Raw genomic sequence first — 14,859 nt, 5'->3', positions numbered from 1 at the left:
GTTTATTGCCTCTCAATTCCATAAACATCTTTCTTTGCTCTGTTGATGATGCTTGAACTAGACCTTGTAAGCATTTTTTCCTCTCCAGCACAATATTAGGTTAGTCAGTAGAGGGTGGGGGGGGGCACTGCTAGGCAGAATGGGGAAGGGGCTTCTCTTGCTGTTGCAGTGTGCTTGGCTTTCCCCCCCACCGTTTTAAAGAGTGGATGAGCACAGCATGCTTATCCTCCGTGGCTTAGTTTAGCATCCCAGTAGTAGTTATCTTGTTTCCACCAGGACCCCAGCAGGTGGAGTCCTGTGTACCAGCAGGTGCCCTCGAGAGCTCTGCCGCCCAGTGGGCTTGGCCACAGCCCATCCAGTGAGGAGTTCCTTTCTGTCTTCTCTCCTTTGACCTTGTAGATTGTACCTGCTCCCTCCCTTTGCTCTTCCTTAGAGTTCTCTTACCCCTTTTAATAGTTAACTACCTTTTACAAATTAATAATATTTATTTTAAGTTTTTTTAAGTTACTTATGCATTTTAACTCCTGATTGGATCCTGACCGTTATAACACTTAAGGTTTGTGTAATCAGCTGTTAATTTTACATAAATTTAAAAATAGAATGAAATAAGTCATGTGTATAACTTGATTAATTTTGATGATGTGAACATACAATATAGATATTACACAGACTGGGGTATGGGACATGACCAGAGCCCCAGAAACCTTCTGACTCAGTGATCCTGCTATTTGACTTCTATCATTATGGATTGGGCTTCTCAGGTGGCACTAGTGGTAAAGAACCAGCTAGCCAGTGCTGGAGACTTAAGGGATGTGGGTTCGATCCCTAGATCAGGAAGATCCCCTGGAGAAGGAAATGGCAACCCACTTCAGTATTTTTGCTTGGAGAATTCCATGGACAGAAACCCAGTGGGTTCCAGTAGTCCATGGGATCGAAAGAGTAGGACACTACTGAAGTGACTTAGCACATCACGGATTAATGAGATGAATCATAGAGTGTGTTGTTTTGTGTCTGGGTTTATCAACATACCATTTGGGTGGGTGGTGGTCTTCACTTGCTAAGTCACGTCTGACTCGTTGGCAACCCCATGGGCTGTAGCACACCAGTCTCCTCTGTCCTCCACTATCTCCTGGAGTTTGCTCAAATTCATGTCCATTGAGTCGGTGATGCTATCCAACCACCTCATCCTCTGCTGCCCCTTCTCTTTTTGCCTTCAGACTTTCCCAGTATCAGAGTCTTTTTCCAGTGAATTGGCTCTTGGCATCAGGTGGCTAAAGTATTGGAGCTTTAGCTTCAGTATCCATCCTTCCAATGAATATTTGGGGTTGATTTCCTTTAGGATATGGGCTTTCCTGGTACTCAGCTGGTAAAGAATCCACCTGCAATTCAGAAGACCCCGGTTCAGTTCTGGGTTGGGAAGATCCCCTGGAGAAGGGATAGGCTACCCACTCCAGTATTCTTGGGCTTCCCTGGTGATTCAGATGGTAAAGAATCCTTCTGCAGTGCGGGAGACCTGGGTTCGATTCCTGGGTTGGGAAGATCCCCTAGAGAAGGAAATGGCTACCCACTCCAGTGTTCTGACCTGAAGAATTTCATGGACAGGGGAGCCTGGCAGGCTGCAGTCTATGGGGTCTCAAAGGGTTGGACACAACTGAGCGACTTTCACTTTCCTTTGGGATTGACTGTTCTGATCTCCTTGCAGTTTAAAGGACTCTCAAGCGTCTTTTCCAGCACCACAATTCAAAAGCATCGATTCTTCAGCACTCCGCCTTTTCTTTATGGTCCAACTCTCACATCCAGCTCTCACTGAAAAAACCATAGCTTTGACTGTACCAGCTTTTGCTGGCAGAGTGACGTCTCTGGAGGTTCATCTGTTGTATCACATGTTTTCCTGTTGACGGACACGTGGTTTCCGGTGTTGGGCCGTTCTGAGAGAAGCTGCTGTCATCCCTCACCGTGTGTTTGGTGGGTCTGTCTCCGTCTCTCTTAGGTACGTGCACAGGAGAGGAACTGTCGGGTCGGGCCGCAGCTGCCACACAACAGGTGTTCAGTGTGGTTGAAACGCGGGCTCGTGTGTGTGAACTCCATTTGCTCCGCATCCTTACCAGTACTTGGCATTGTCAGGCTTTCCCAGTTCAGATCTTCACTACTTTTTAGGAATAGATAATTTAAATGCTGTTTAAACTCTTTGTATTGTGGTAAGAGAAGAAAAACTTCTAAAATCTTTTTATGAAGTGAGCATAACCAGCTGCATTTGTTTAGGTCTTGTTTCTCTTCACATTGTAAAAGATAGGTTATTCCACATGTAAAGTAGATAGCCCGGGGAAATTGGCTGTATGACTCGGGGAACTCAAGCTGGGGCTCTGTGAGAACCTCGAGGGATGGGATGGGAGGCAGGAGGGAGGTTCAGGAAGGAGGGAACATAGGTGTGTCTGTGGCAGACGCATGCTCATGTATGGCAGAGACCCACACGACACTGAAGAGCAACTATCCTTCAATTAAAAGTAAATGTTTTAAAAAAGCTTATGGACCAGATGCTGATTTATTAACCCACTGTCATTGTCACCCCCTCACACCCAGCAGAGGCCAGCTCTGAGCACTGACATGGCTGTTGGTTGTCTATGGCCCACCTAAAATTGTAGGACTGCCCGGAGGGGGACCACCGTATCTTTTTCCACAAAAAGCCACTGGAGGAAAGGAGTTTCAGTTAGAATTATTCTAAAGAAAATCCTGTGTTGTAGTGGCCCCTTTCTGTCAGAGCAGCAGAGTATATTTCAGTGACTTCTTGACATTCACGTGGAATAGATAGAGGTGTGAGGGAAGTTTTAACCCAAGCATAAGGTTAGTTTCAAATACTAACTAGTAACCAACCTTCCATTCCATTCCATTCCAAAGAAACTGGTGATACCAAGGACCTATATTATACAAGTTTTATGAACTGTATTCTATAGTTGGTTTACTTGGGTTGGTTTGATATATATGGTGGTGGTTTAGTCGCTAAGTTGTGTCTGACTCTTGAGACCCCATGGACTGTAGCTCACCAGGCTTCTCTGTCCATGGGGTTCTCCAGGCAAGAGTACTGGAGTGGGTTCTCCAATACTTGTGCATCTCCCTAATATGTATGGATGACTGACTAAACGGGGAAAAAGCTGGATTCCCACCTCATATCTTATACCAGTGTAAGTGTAGACAGACAAAATATTAGCAAAGAACTTTATGAAACCATAAGATAACTAAAGGAAAACATGGGAGATGTTTGAAAAAAAATTTTTTTTACTGGGAGAGGTCTTTCTAAGGATGACATAAAACTCTAAAACTGAAAATAAACAATGTCAAAAGACAAATAAATTGGGAAGACTAGTTGCAATACCAAGACCTAATTTCTTTAATACGTATAGAATATATAAGGAGTGCCCGTGAATAAAAAAGCAAAAGGCCACCAATAAGTTCACAGGAATTGAAGTACAGGTTTTACTTTGGAACCTTTTTTTTTTTCTTTATTTGTGTGTGTGTGATTGGACCAAGCTCATGGAATATGAAAGGATTTCCAATTTTGATCTCTTGGTGATTGTTAATTATAGGAACAGTAATTTTTTAAAGTTTAAAAACCATAAAATATGTCACAATTCAGAAAACCTTATTATGCACATACAGACATAATGAATCAGAAGGAACTTTTATTATAACCACCACTTGTTTCAAGAAAAATGTGCCCACCACAGGCCCCATCCAAATCCCGACTTTCTTATGCTTCCCCAAAGTCACCTCCAGCTTTTATGGTAATTGCTCTCTTTTCTTTATAGTTTTATCATTCAAATGTGTATCCCTCCACACTGTGGCTTAGATTTGCCAGATTTTGTTAGATGTGTTTTAAAGTCTTTTAAAATCTAGTTTTCTTCTCCCCCATCTCTTTTCCCTCCTTTATCTGTTGAAGAAATAGGGTCATATGCACCATAAGGGTTTCCTTCCCACAGTTAGAATTCTGCTGATTGCATTCCTGTGTCATAGTTTATCATATTCTTCTGGTCCCTTCATATCCTGTGAATTGATAGGGGTCAGATTCAGGGTCTGTTTATTTTTTTTTTCTTTTTTGGCAGGATTTCTTCATGGCTAGCTGTGTGTTCTTTTATCACGAGGCATATACTGTCTGAATAGTTCTCTCTTGTTGATGTTAGTATCTGTCAGTGCTCAATGTCTGGATCCGTTAATTCATTAGGAGGAGGAAATGGTGTTAAGCTAAAACCATTCTTACTTATTAGCTGAAATTTTTCTGTGTAAAGAGAAATTTCTCTTCATCTTCTATTTGGTTATCTAGTGGTACAATTCATATATGAAAGGAAGGATAGATGGTTGATTGTTTCCCTTTATTCACTGGTTTTCAAAATTGAGTGGTTTCTTGCTATCCTCTGGAGGTGACCACTTAAGTTTTCTTACTGTGATAAACTTTGATTCACCCATTTTGTGTGTTTTAATCCATTATGGTTATTATCTTTATTGACTCAAATTGGCTCATCTTTGGTTAGTGGTAGCATCTTGACTCCTTAGACATATATGACATAACTCTAATAGTTTTTGATAGCTTCCTTGACATCTAGAAATGACAAGATCTTCCAGGATTATCTTGTACATTTCCAGCTCCAGACCTGAAATCAGTAGTTTGTTCAAGGCACCGTTTTAACAGGAGATAGTATTTCAAGAATACGGTTTGTACACGAGGAACGCTCTCTGTTTGCTACTGTGCTGTTTCTTTCGCTAAGCTTTTTTGTTGGTGAATGGGGCTTGGGAATACAAAGGTGTATGTCTGTGTGTTTATATATATATTCTTTCTGTAAAAGATAAAATGCCTTCTGAATTACAAACAATACTTCCAAATATAATCCTGCCTCTTCTTTCATCTGCATCCCCTTCCGTATTTGAATCCTGTTTTTAAGGACACAGCAATGGTAGAATTAAAACATCACATAATTATTCATTTGCATTATTCTATGTCTGCCTACAATATCTTTAGTTAACAAAACCAAGGATCATCACAATATGAGTGAAAGTTGATTTTTTTAGCTTGTTTCCCTGTCTTTTGCAGTTGTACTATGTCTGCATTGTCAGAACATATACCCATTAATATACTCTATCATCTCCTTTATAACCCTTGTTGAGGCTCAGTTCTGCAAATAATTATCTATTTACTGCTCACTGTCAGTTCGTACAGGGACGTTTCTTTAGTCATTTGGGGTATCTGAGACTTGTTTTCTAGTAGATTCTTACTCCTTTTCCCCATTTCCATGTTGATAACACTTTGAAGTCTTTAGACTTGAAATTTAACTTAGTATAGACTCTTTGGTTCGTATTTTCATTCCTTGAGTCTTAAATATGTTACTTCCCTTTTTTTCCTGGCATAAAGTGTTGCTGTCAATGTGATGACAATATGATTTTACTTTCCTTACAGAGTATCTTCTTTTTGGCCTGGAAGCACAAAGAATATTTTCTTTTACTATTAATTTCAGTAATTTTAACAGACTAGGGTGTTAGAGCTGGTCATCCTGGGTTGATTAGTATGTAGGTGTGATCTTTCATTTTGTAGTTTCACATTTTTTTCTTGTTAAAGTTCAGGAATCTTCTCTAATTAAATCATTTAAATTGTCTTGAATGCTATAAGGAAATTATTGAATAGGAGATTAGTCTGGTGGTTTGATAAAGTTGGGTAAAATTTAGAAGGCATTCCTTTTAGTATTTGATAGTACTGTGTGTTTTAGTTATTAAACTCAATCTACTTAACTGTAGTTGTCAAAATCATCTTTTTTTTGGTGTTTTGAGTGTGGGCTATTATGGTTGCACTGAAATTCCATTCAGAAAACTCTTTTAATGATTACAAACAATTAAGAGAATTAATTGATATGAAGAAATAACAAGCACATTCATTTATTTTGAAGTTTTTTTGTTAACTTAGGATATAGGCAATGAATATATATATCAGTACTCTGTCAGGAAAAGTTAAATTTAAAAATTCTCAATAAATTAATAAAGAGTATTTGCATAAATGGAGTTTGTGTATGTAGAATGATAGTGCTTAAATTTTCCAGTCTAATGTGGTGTGTATGTATTTGTAATATCTAGGCTCAAAACCAAGCTACTTATGTAAAATTGTCGAATCTTAACAGACATCGCTTATCTGAATAGCCATTTCAGGCGTTGCAGACTACCTTACAGCTTTTATCAATCTCTTTTCTTTCTTTACTGTATCTATAATATAGTTTTAAGGAACTATAGAATCCTAAAAACTATATGTTTTAAATATTTTTCAATTAGTAGATTAAAATAGGTTATTAGAGTTTGAAATCACACACCACCCCATACACTGTTAGCATTAAATAGCATTTTTAGTCATTGATGATTTTATATCACTGGAACTTGAAATATTTTCTTGCAAATAATTGCATGGATCATGTTACTTATTGCTTCCTCTTCCAAGTTAAGAGATAAACAGAATTGAGCACTTATGAGTCCTTTATTTAAACTTTGGAGTAAGTAGGAATTTGAATAGCATCTTTGCATAGAAAGCGTTCCTCAGTGAAAACATTTTCAGCACTTCCAGTATTATAATTTTGAATGTTGCTTTGTTTTTTATTATAGTGAAAATGCCTCGTGTAAAAGCTGTTCAGGCTGGAAGACAGGGCCCTGCAAAGAGACGTCTTGCAGAACATTTTGCAGCCGGGGAGATAATCACTGATATGACCAAAAAGGAATGGAAACTGGGATCTCCCATTGGCCAAGGTGGCTTTGGTTGTATATATCTTGGTAAGTATACCACTACTTCTGATTGTCAGTCCAAAGATTTACAAGTTTGTTATCAAAATATTTTCTTAATTGCAGACTTTTACAGGATGCTCCTAATAGTCTACATCAACATAATATTATTAGGCAAAAATGCCTCTCTGATGTGGGAGTGGAGAAGACGGTTGATTTAATCTCAGTAGAAATAGAGGAGAAAACACCTCTAATATTGCCACTAGTGAGCATATGGCTTTAGATTTATTAGATATTCTATATGATGTTAATCTCCTCTGAGACCCAAAGAAAGCCATATCTTTCTTTCCCCACCTCCACCCAATTAGGATATATTCTCTTTGTTTTAGTATAATTTCGAGATTTTTCATATCTTTAATAGGTATGGATATTTTTTCTTTCTATGCAACCTTAATAGTCATCATGGTGGAGTTTAGGAGAATGACCTAGAAATTGCATATTAAGTCTGAAATGTGCTATTTAATTAGCACATTATTTAAATTTTAGGGGACCCATTGTGGAACCCTGCGATACTGTAAGTTAGCTAATTTGTTCATTTGAAAAATATTTTACCTGATTGCTTCTAAAGCTGCTTCTCTCAGAATACTAGTATTGATACAGTGCATGTAATGATTGCTTTTGATATTTCTCTCTGACTTTTCTGCCATGTATTCTTACTCCTCTAATCTTTATTTAATTATTATATTTCTGTATGAGGTTTATAAAATTTTATTTTTAGTAGTGAACCTTTCTTTTTCTTTCGAGCAACATCTTCCTCACAATACTAATACTAATACTAGATTAGCATCATGTGAAAACTTGTTAGAAGTGCACATTCTTGGGTCCTTCCCCAAGACCCACGAATCAGCAGCTGTAGGGAGGAGGTGTAGCCGTGTGAATGAAAAAGCCCTGCAGGGGGTGCAGATGGATGCCTGGGAAAGTTTGAGAACCACTGACGTAGATGAAGGAACAGCTGCTCTTAGTCCGGAGGGGTCTACCTCAACCAGGACCAATGAGTTGTAGTTGGTTAGTTGCAGTCTCTAGATGTATGTTCATGAAACATAGTTTAAAAACCAGCACTTTACTGTATTTTATAAATACAGTGTCTCTAGATCAGTGGCACCTGTCTTAGGGGAAATAAATTGTTTCTTTAGTTTTGTTCAGAACCAAACCCATCCCGGCGACCTAGACTGTCTGACTTAAACTGAAAGCCTTCATAAGTCATGAAAGGTTAGTAGCTATACTAGCCAGGTCTATGTTTTTGACCTTGTAATTTAGAGATGGCAATTCTGTAACCTGGCTCTACTGCAGAATGTGCATACTGAAGACTTCCCGTATTAGGATTGGAAACTTGTCTTAAAGCAAGTAAATTCTTCACTTTGTATTAGTTAATTGCTTTTGTAACCTTTGGCAAATTTGCAGCTTGCCTTGCATGTGTGCCAGCTGTTTTATCTGTATTGGTATTTCTCAACAGAAAGTGCCATCTAATAGTATTTTTAATATCCAATGGTTTGACAGATTTGTGTAATAAAACTTTCACTCTTTAAAAACTAGATTGATCTGGAAAAGGCTTTTCTTCAGTATTGCGGCCTCTACTTTATCTCTCTGTGCCCACTGACACCAAAATAGTGTTTCAAGATCATCAGCAGTTTCTGCTAACTGATGGTTTTCTGCTAAAAGATTGCTTTTTTGTTTAGATACTTCCTGTAGCATTTGATACGGTTTGCCTTTCCTGCTCATCAACATTGCTTCACCGTTGTCTTTCATAATACGTACCTTCACTTGTGGTTTTCTTCCTGCCTCTTGATGTGCTAGGTCATCTTTGCAGGTACCTCTGTGCTCTCTGGCTTCTTTTCTCAGCTCACTTTTCCTTCTGTGTAGTCTCTTTGAGTGATCTCATTGAGTCTCTTGACTTCTGTTGTCTCTCGATTGTTGATTTCCATATCTTTTATTAGTAGCCAAGGACTTTCTTGATCCCTTGAGTCCAAGCCCATAGCCAGTGACCTACAAGGGATCTCTATTTGGATGACCCACAGACATGTCTAAAATTTATATCATCCTCTTCCATCTCGTGATTCTGTCAGGATCGGAGAGGATGATCTGACTGAATGACACCCCCCAAGCCAGACACTGGAAAGCATTCTCAAGTGTTATTACACGAATATTCCTGGTATTTCATCTGGTGCTGTTGCTTCAGCTGTGAGACTTCTCAGATGCATTCATTTCTCCCTCTTTTGCTGGTCCTACCTGGGTTCAGGTCATTTTCATGTCTTGTCTGGATTCTCACTATAGCAGTGAATTTTCTCTGCTCAGCCCTGCCCTCTTGCATCTTGTTATTCACATTGTGGCTTGAGTGATCTACTCGATTTCACGCTTCTTGATGGCTCCCCCAGGGACCTTAGGATGAAGCGCCAGACTTTGAGAATGGCATCCCATACCTTCCACGTAGTCTGGTCCTTATGACTTTTTTCTTCATCCCTTTTATTTTCTCAGAATCTGTTTTTGACTATCATGCTGCCCTTTGCCTCTTGATCTTTGTATGTGATGTTTCTTTTGCTTTATTTTTCCAAAGCTGATCTTAGGGCAGGTGTTACCTGATTATAATGCTCCTCTGTTAACCCTTTCATAGTATGTTTCACGCTGCACTGAAATTACTTTTGTTTTTCCCAGAATAAATATGTCCTCCTTGGCAGTGAGACAATTCTTCCTATTTCCTGGTATCTGGCATATTTTTCAGTATATGTTGTTTGAATGAATTATTGAACTTCCCTTTCCCCCTTTCCTCATTTGAATTGTCTGGTATTGTTGGGATACTATCCTCATTTTAACACTTTGTGCATTAAATGCTTATTTTAAAAAATATAACTTTGCTCTATTATTAATTCAGTGTCTGAGTGATGTAGTCATCACAGCAGGGACTGTTCCTTAAGGAACTCAGACTTACTCTTTTGCCCATTTAGCCGTTTTTATGACCTGGTGTTCCCTTCTGTCGTTTGAAGTATTTTAGCTACAGCCTTTTCACAGTGCTGCTGCTTTCCAGCTGATTGGTGTTTTCTCCATTTCCTTTGCCTGTCCCTCTTCATCTCTTCAGCTTCTTATGTGAGAATGCCTTAGGGCCAGTCCTAGGATTTCTTCTTTCCTCTGTCTACACTCATTCCCTAGGGGCCCTTCCAGTTTCATGTTAAATGAATAGCATTTCTGTGTTGATGACTCTCAAATTTTTTTATCCAACTTGGACCACTCTTCTGAACTCAAGACTTGTAGGTCAGCTGCCTGTTTAACACCTGAGCTTGGATGTTTAATAAGCATCTCAAACTTAAGACACCCCAAAACACCAGCTCCTCCTACAGTTTTCTGTCATAGCAAGTAGCGACTTCCTCTTTCCGGTTGCTCAGGCCAAAAACCTGGAGTCATCCTGCCCTCTCCCCCCACCCCACCTTACCCTCTGTATCTAGTTCATCACAAGTCTTGTTGGCTCTTGCTTAAAACTACGTCCACGATCTGACCACTTATCACCGCCTTGTGTGCCACTGCTCTGGTTCACGCTGCCGCCCTTCCTCACCCAGAGTATTCTAGTAGCCTCGCTTAACTCTCTGCTCTGCTCTTCCTGTCCACCCTCCATTCTCCACAAGCCACTCGCACAGTTCTGCAGAAAAGCAGTCTGAGCTTACCATTTCTCTTCTCAGAACCTTCCAGTGGCTCGCCATGGCATTCATAGCTGCAGCTTTAGGTCACCTATCTTTGTATTTGTTCTCTGCTGCTTTTCTGATCTGTACCCTGGTACTTTGCACCTCACTTGTTCTTCTCTGGGTACATGTAGGCCTTTGCACTGGACTGCCTGGAATGTTCTCCCAGATTATTTCCATGGCTCCGTCCCTCACTGTCTCCAGACCACTGCTCCAGTGATGATACCCTATCACTGAGGTTCCTCTTACTAACTTGCAACTCTCTACCTTCCTTTCCTGTTTAATTTTTCTTTCTCTTGCACTTACTGCCATCAAACATACTTTATATTTTAATCATCTGTGTCCAGCCACTGAAATGTTAGCATTATAAAAGTAGAGATTGTTTGCTCCTGTTCATTGCTAAATCAGTTTCTTAGAAACTGGCATGTAATAGGTATCTGGTAAAAAAGATACGTGTTTAATGAGTATGGGAAACCTTATTTTCCTAATTCAGCATTTCAGGGCAATTATGCTTCTTATATTTGCACGAAATAATATGACAGCCGCATTAAAATTATTCTGGATGGCATTTCAAAGGTCTAGTGCCGATATCCTGAACCATTGATCTAGAGAAGTTATCTTTACCCCAAATGAGTTCTCTTTAGAACTTTACCTCCCTCTCTTCTTACCTTCCTACCTGATGCTACTTCTAAAAATGATTCCCTAGATTGTTAAATTTAAGAAATTGTATCAGTTATCATCCTCTTGGAAATTCAGAGCATACATTAGCATATCAAAGACCTGAGTACTTTTGAATTAAAGAAATCTTTAACTCAGTTTTCCATACTTAATTGATGATCACATTGAAGATAGCAGCAATTGTAAGATGACTTCCAATTTCAGACATGTTAAATCGTGGGAAAAAATGTCTTAAAATTGATGAAATATGCAGTAATGATATCCTGAGACACATATTTGGGAACTGAAATTTATTCTATCAAGAAGTTATAGATCTACAGATCTAAATATTAATAAAGGGTTAGTAATAGGCTATAATGGTGCTACTTCTTGTTCTGATATTATATATGTCACTCTTTCAAACAGCTGATACGAATTCTTCAAAATCCGTGGGCACCGATGCACCCTGTGTTGTGAAAGTGGTAAGTATTAAATGAGACAAAACGTGGCTTTATAGTTTTAAATAATTTGAATTTAAAAATTCTCTCCCCTTTCTTTTGAGTTAGAGTGGCACTAGTATTTGTGGAAAAAATGAATGAGAGGCTGGAGGTTTGCAGGAGTGGAATGAAAATACTCAGCTCGTTCTTTTTATTTCAGCTATGTTTATAATAGATGAGATGCTTTTTTATATCCTAAAGATTGTAGTACTTCAATGAACTTTATTGTGGTTTGTCATGCTTTGCTTCTGAACTTGCACTTGGTCAGTTTTTGTTTATTTCCCGTTATCTTTCCTTCCCCTTTCATTTTAATAAATAAAGTTATTTATTTGTGGTCACTTTGAAACTTCTTTTTGCTACACTGATGTTGAAATTAGTTTGTAATGAGTAAAGGTAGACAGTATCTTGTCTAACATAGACATACTCTGAATAGCCAGGTCAATTTATATATTGCCACTAACAAGCATTTTAACTACTGTTTGTTAGTAAGTGAGGTTGTATGCATCTTCTGCTTACCAACATTTGTAACTCAAAATTCTTTATTATGTATGAAGAACATGTTTTTGTTAAATAGAAGAAGTAACAGGGTCTGTTATTTGGGCAAGTTACCACAAAGTCCCCCAACGCTGCTTTTTTTCCTAAAGGCTACAGATTTCTGAAATTAGAATTACCTCAAGGTTTTTTGGTTTGATTTGTTTTATTTTACTCTCTTTTTTTAAAAGAAGAATATATTTGATCCTGTTTGAGTTAATACCTCTTTCGGATCTAATTGTTTTTGTGATTGTTTCCACCAAGTTTTTATTCATGTGTAGTTTTTATAAGGAAACAGATATGAAATAAACAGTTTGAATCGTTTTTGACAAGTGCATATGCCTGTATAATCCTACCTCTGTTAAAATACAGAGCATTTCTATCGCTTCCAAAAGATTCCTGGTGTCATTTTCTGATCACCGTGGAGGAAACCGCTTGTCTGAGTTTCCTTTCTCCCTGTGGATTGTTTCCAGAATGTCCTGTAAATGGTATTTATGCAGTACATTCTGTTTTGTCTCTGACTGCGTATGCTCAGCATAGTGTTTTAAAGGCTCGGGTATATTGTTGGCATCTCAGTTGCTTGGTCAGTCTTTATGTTGTAGTATTATATGGTAGCCATATTAGAGTTAGTTTTCTATTTCCTGTTGATAGACATTTGGATTGTTTCCAGTTTTGGGCTCTTATGAATAGACCTTCTGTAAATACTCTGGTCACTGTTTTTCTTGGATCAGTACCTAGAATTACTGGTTTATAGGGAAGGTGCATATTTAAATTTATAAGAAAGTACTAGCCAGATTTCCAAAGTGGTTGTTACTATTTTACACAGCCACCAGTAACGTGTGAGAATTCCAGCTGCTCTGTGTCCCCTTTAACGCTTGGAATTGTCAGATCTGTTGTTGGTTTGTTGTGACCATGATATCGGAAGTATAGTAGTATCTCATAGTTTTAGATTATATTTACTTGCTGACTGGTTTTGAGCACTTTTTCATTATGGTTACCGACAATTTATGTGTTTTCCTTTGTGGATCCTCTTCAGTCTTTTGTGGTCTACTGGCACCGCCCTCCCCCCTCTTTTTTTAATAACTCAGTTTTGCTTTTTATAATTCAGTGTAAGAGTTACTCTGTATACAAGTCCTTTCTTAAATATATGTGTTGTAAATCTTTTCTCCTAGTTTGTAGTTTGCCTGTTTATTTTCTGAATACTTTTTCTGCATCTTTTGAGATGAATCATAGGATTTTCTTCTTTTATTTTGTTAATATGGCATTTATATTGATTGATATTTGAATGGTAAACTGACTTTGTATTCTTAACATACACTCCAGTTAGTTAAGGTGTATTATGCTTTTTGCATAATGCTGGAATTCTTTGCTAACATTTCATTAAGGATTTTCGCATCTTTGTTCATGAGGGGTATCGGTTGTTAATTTTTCCTAATATTCCTGCAGTGAAAGCATTTCTCATCTCCTTGTTTGGTGTCAGCGTCAGGGTTCGTGGTGCACTGAGCTTGGTCTCCCTCTGGCCCCACAGCATCTCAAGTGTCCCGTCCTGGGGCTCATTTGCTTGTCTCCCGTCCTTTAGAAGTCACAGTCCTGTATTGCCTGTTTTGTCTGATGTCTGAGAATAGTAATTTTCCTGTATTTTGTCCATTGTTCATATTTGTTTATTGTGAGAGGGCTAATTGGATCCCAACTATTCCATCATGCCTGTGAGTGGAAGCAACGTGGGTAACTTTAAAGTGGGTGTGATTGGTTTGTTTCCCTTGCCATGTTACTTTTCTTTATGCCTTTTCATTTTGGATTTTTCTTCTTTCTTGTGTATTAAGTTCCTTTGAAATACTTACTTTGCTGCTATATCAGAGGAATGAAGTTTGTACCATTAAATTGGGTCATTTGCATGGAATATTATCTGCATTTGTCTTTGATATGACAATTAAAATATTAAAATCTATGGGTAAGATTAGTTTCTTCTTAGGATCTTTAAATAGTTTCTACTGTGGGAAGAAAGCGAGTCCCCTTATGAACTTCTCATGATAGTGAGGTTCAGAAAATACGGTTACCTCTGACCACTCGGCAGCTGCTTTACCTGCACGGCTATTTCCAGGTCTTGAAGGAAAGTGCCTGAGCTGTGGCTTGTAGGTGGGGCTACTGTGTAACCGTGTCTCTTTTTCTTCTGTGTAACCCTAGCTTCTTTACACTTATGTTTTATTTTAGAATTATAATATTCTTCTTCATTATGAGTAGTTCTAAGAATTTTGTTATTTAGTGTCTTTTTCACTTACATTATGAAAGAAAATGGGTAGAAACAAGTATTTCCTAACTGCTTAAGGTAGCAAATTACATTTCTAAGTTAAAAGCTATTTGTCATCAACCCTAGTTCAGTACTCTTGTGCCTCCTGTCTCCTAGTTTAGTTCTACTCCCATTAGCCTATATTACGTCTTCTCTTTGTAATTAGGATGATGATAAACATTCAGCTGGTTTCTCTTTTGCATTTAATAATTCAGTAACATTTTCAATGTCCTGGTTTGTCTGTGATCCTGGAAGAATACCATAAGCAAAATAATGTTGACTTTTTTTTCCTCTCTAAGAAGTGATTTAGTGACTGCTTTTGGTCGTTTCTTCCCTCATACTTGTCTTTCCTGAACTCCTTTAAACCCCTGTTGCTCCCATTCTATATATTTCCGTTTGTTTTACAATTTCACTTGCTAAT

At 38.2% G+C, this 14,859-nt stretch overlaps 1 protein-coding gene across 50 annotated transcripts in view; it reads left to right on the top strand.

The window, feature by feature from the left end:
* VRK1 (VRK serine/threonine kinase 1) overlaps nt 1-14,859 on the top strand; it is an 80,283-nt gene that overhangs the window by 26,354 nt on the left and 39,070 nt on the right. For 37 of the 50 annotated variants that reach the window (XM_081551666.1, XM_081551634.1, XM_081551630.1 and 34 more), the window contains 2 exons: nt 6,628-6,792; nt 11,550-11,605. In XM_081551666.1, the coding sequence (XP_081407792.1) occupies nt 6,633-6,792; nt 11,550-11,605 (216 nt within the window). In that variant the 5' untranslated portion in view covers nt 6,628-6,632. Of the gene's footprint in view, nt 1-1,702; nt 1,991-6,627; nt 6,793-11,549; nt 11,606-14,859 lie in introns of all 50 variants that reach the window. The other 13 variants (XM_081551667.1, XM_081551636.1, XM_081551626.1 and 10 more) reach the window with 1 other exon arrangement.

The sequence above is a fragment of the Giraffa tippelskirchi genome, chromosome 12 (genome assembly GCF_054371585.1).
Source record: "Giraffa tippelskirchi isolate mGirTip1 chromosome 12, T2T-mGirTip1v1.2.pri, whole genome shotgun sequence".
In the NCBI taxonomy this organism is placed as follows: domain Eukaryota; kingdom Metazoa; phylum Chordata; class Mammalia; order Artiodactyla; family Giraffidae; genus Giraffa; species Giraffa tippelskirchi.
This window is presented reverse-complemented; position numbering and strand designations above follow the sequence as displayed.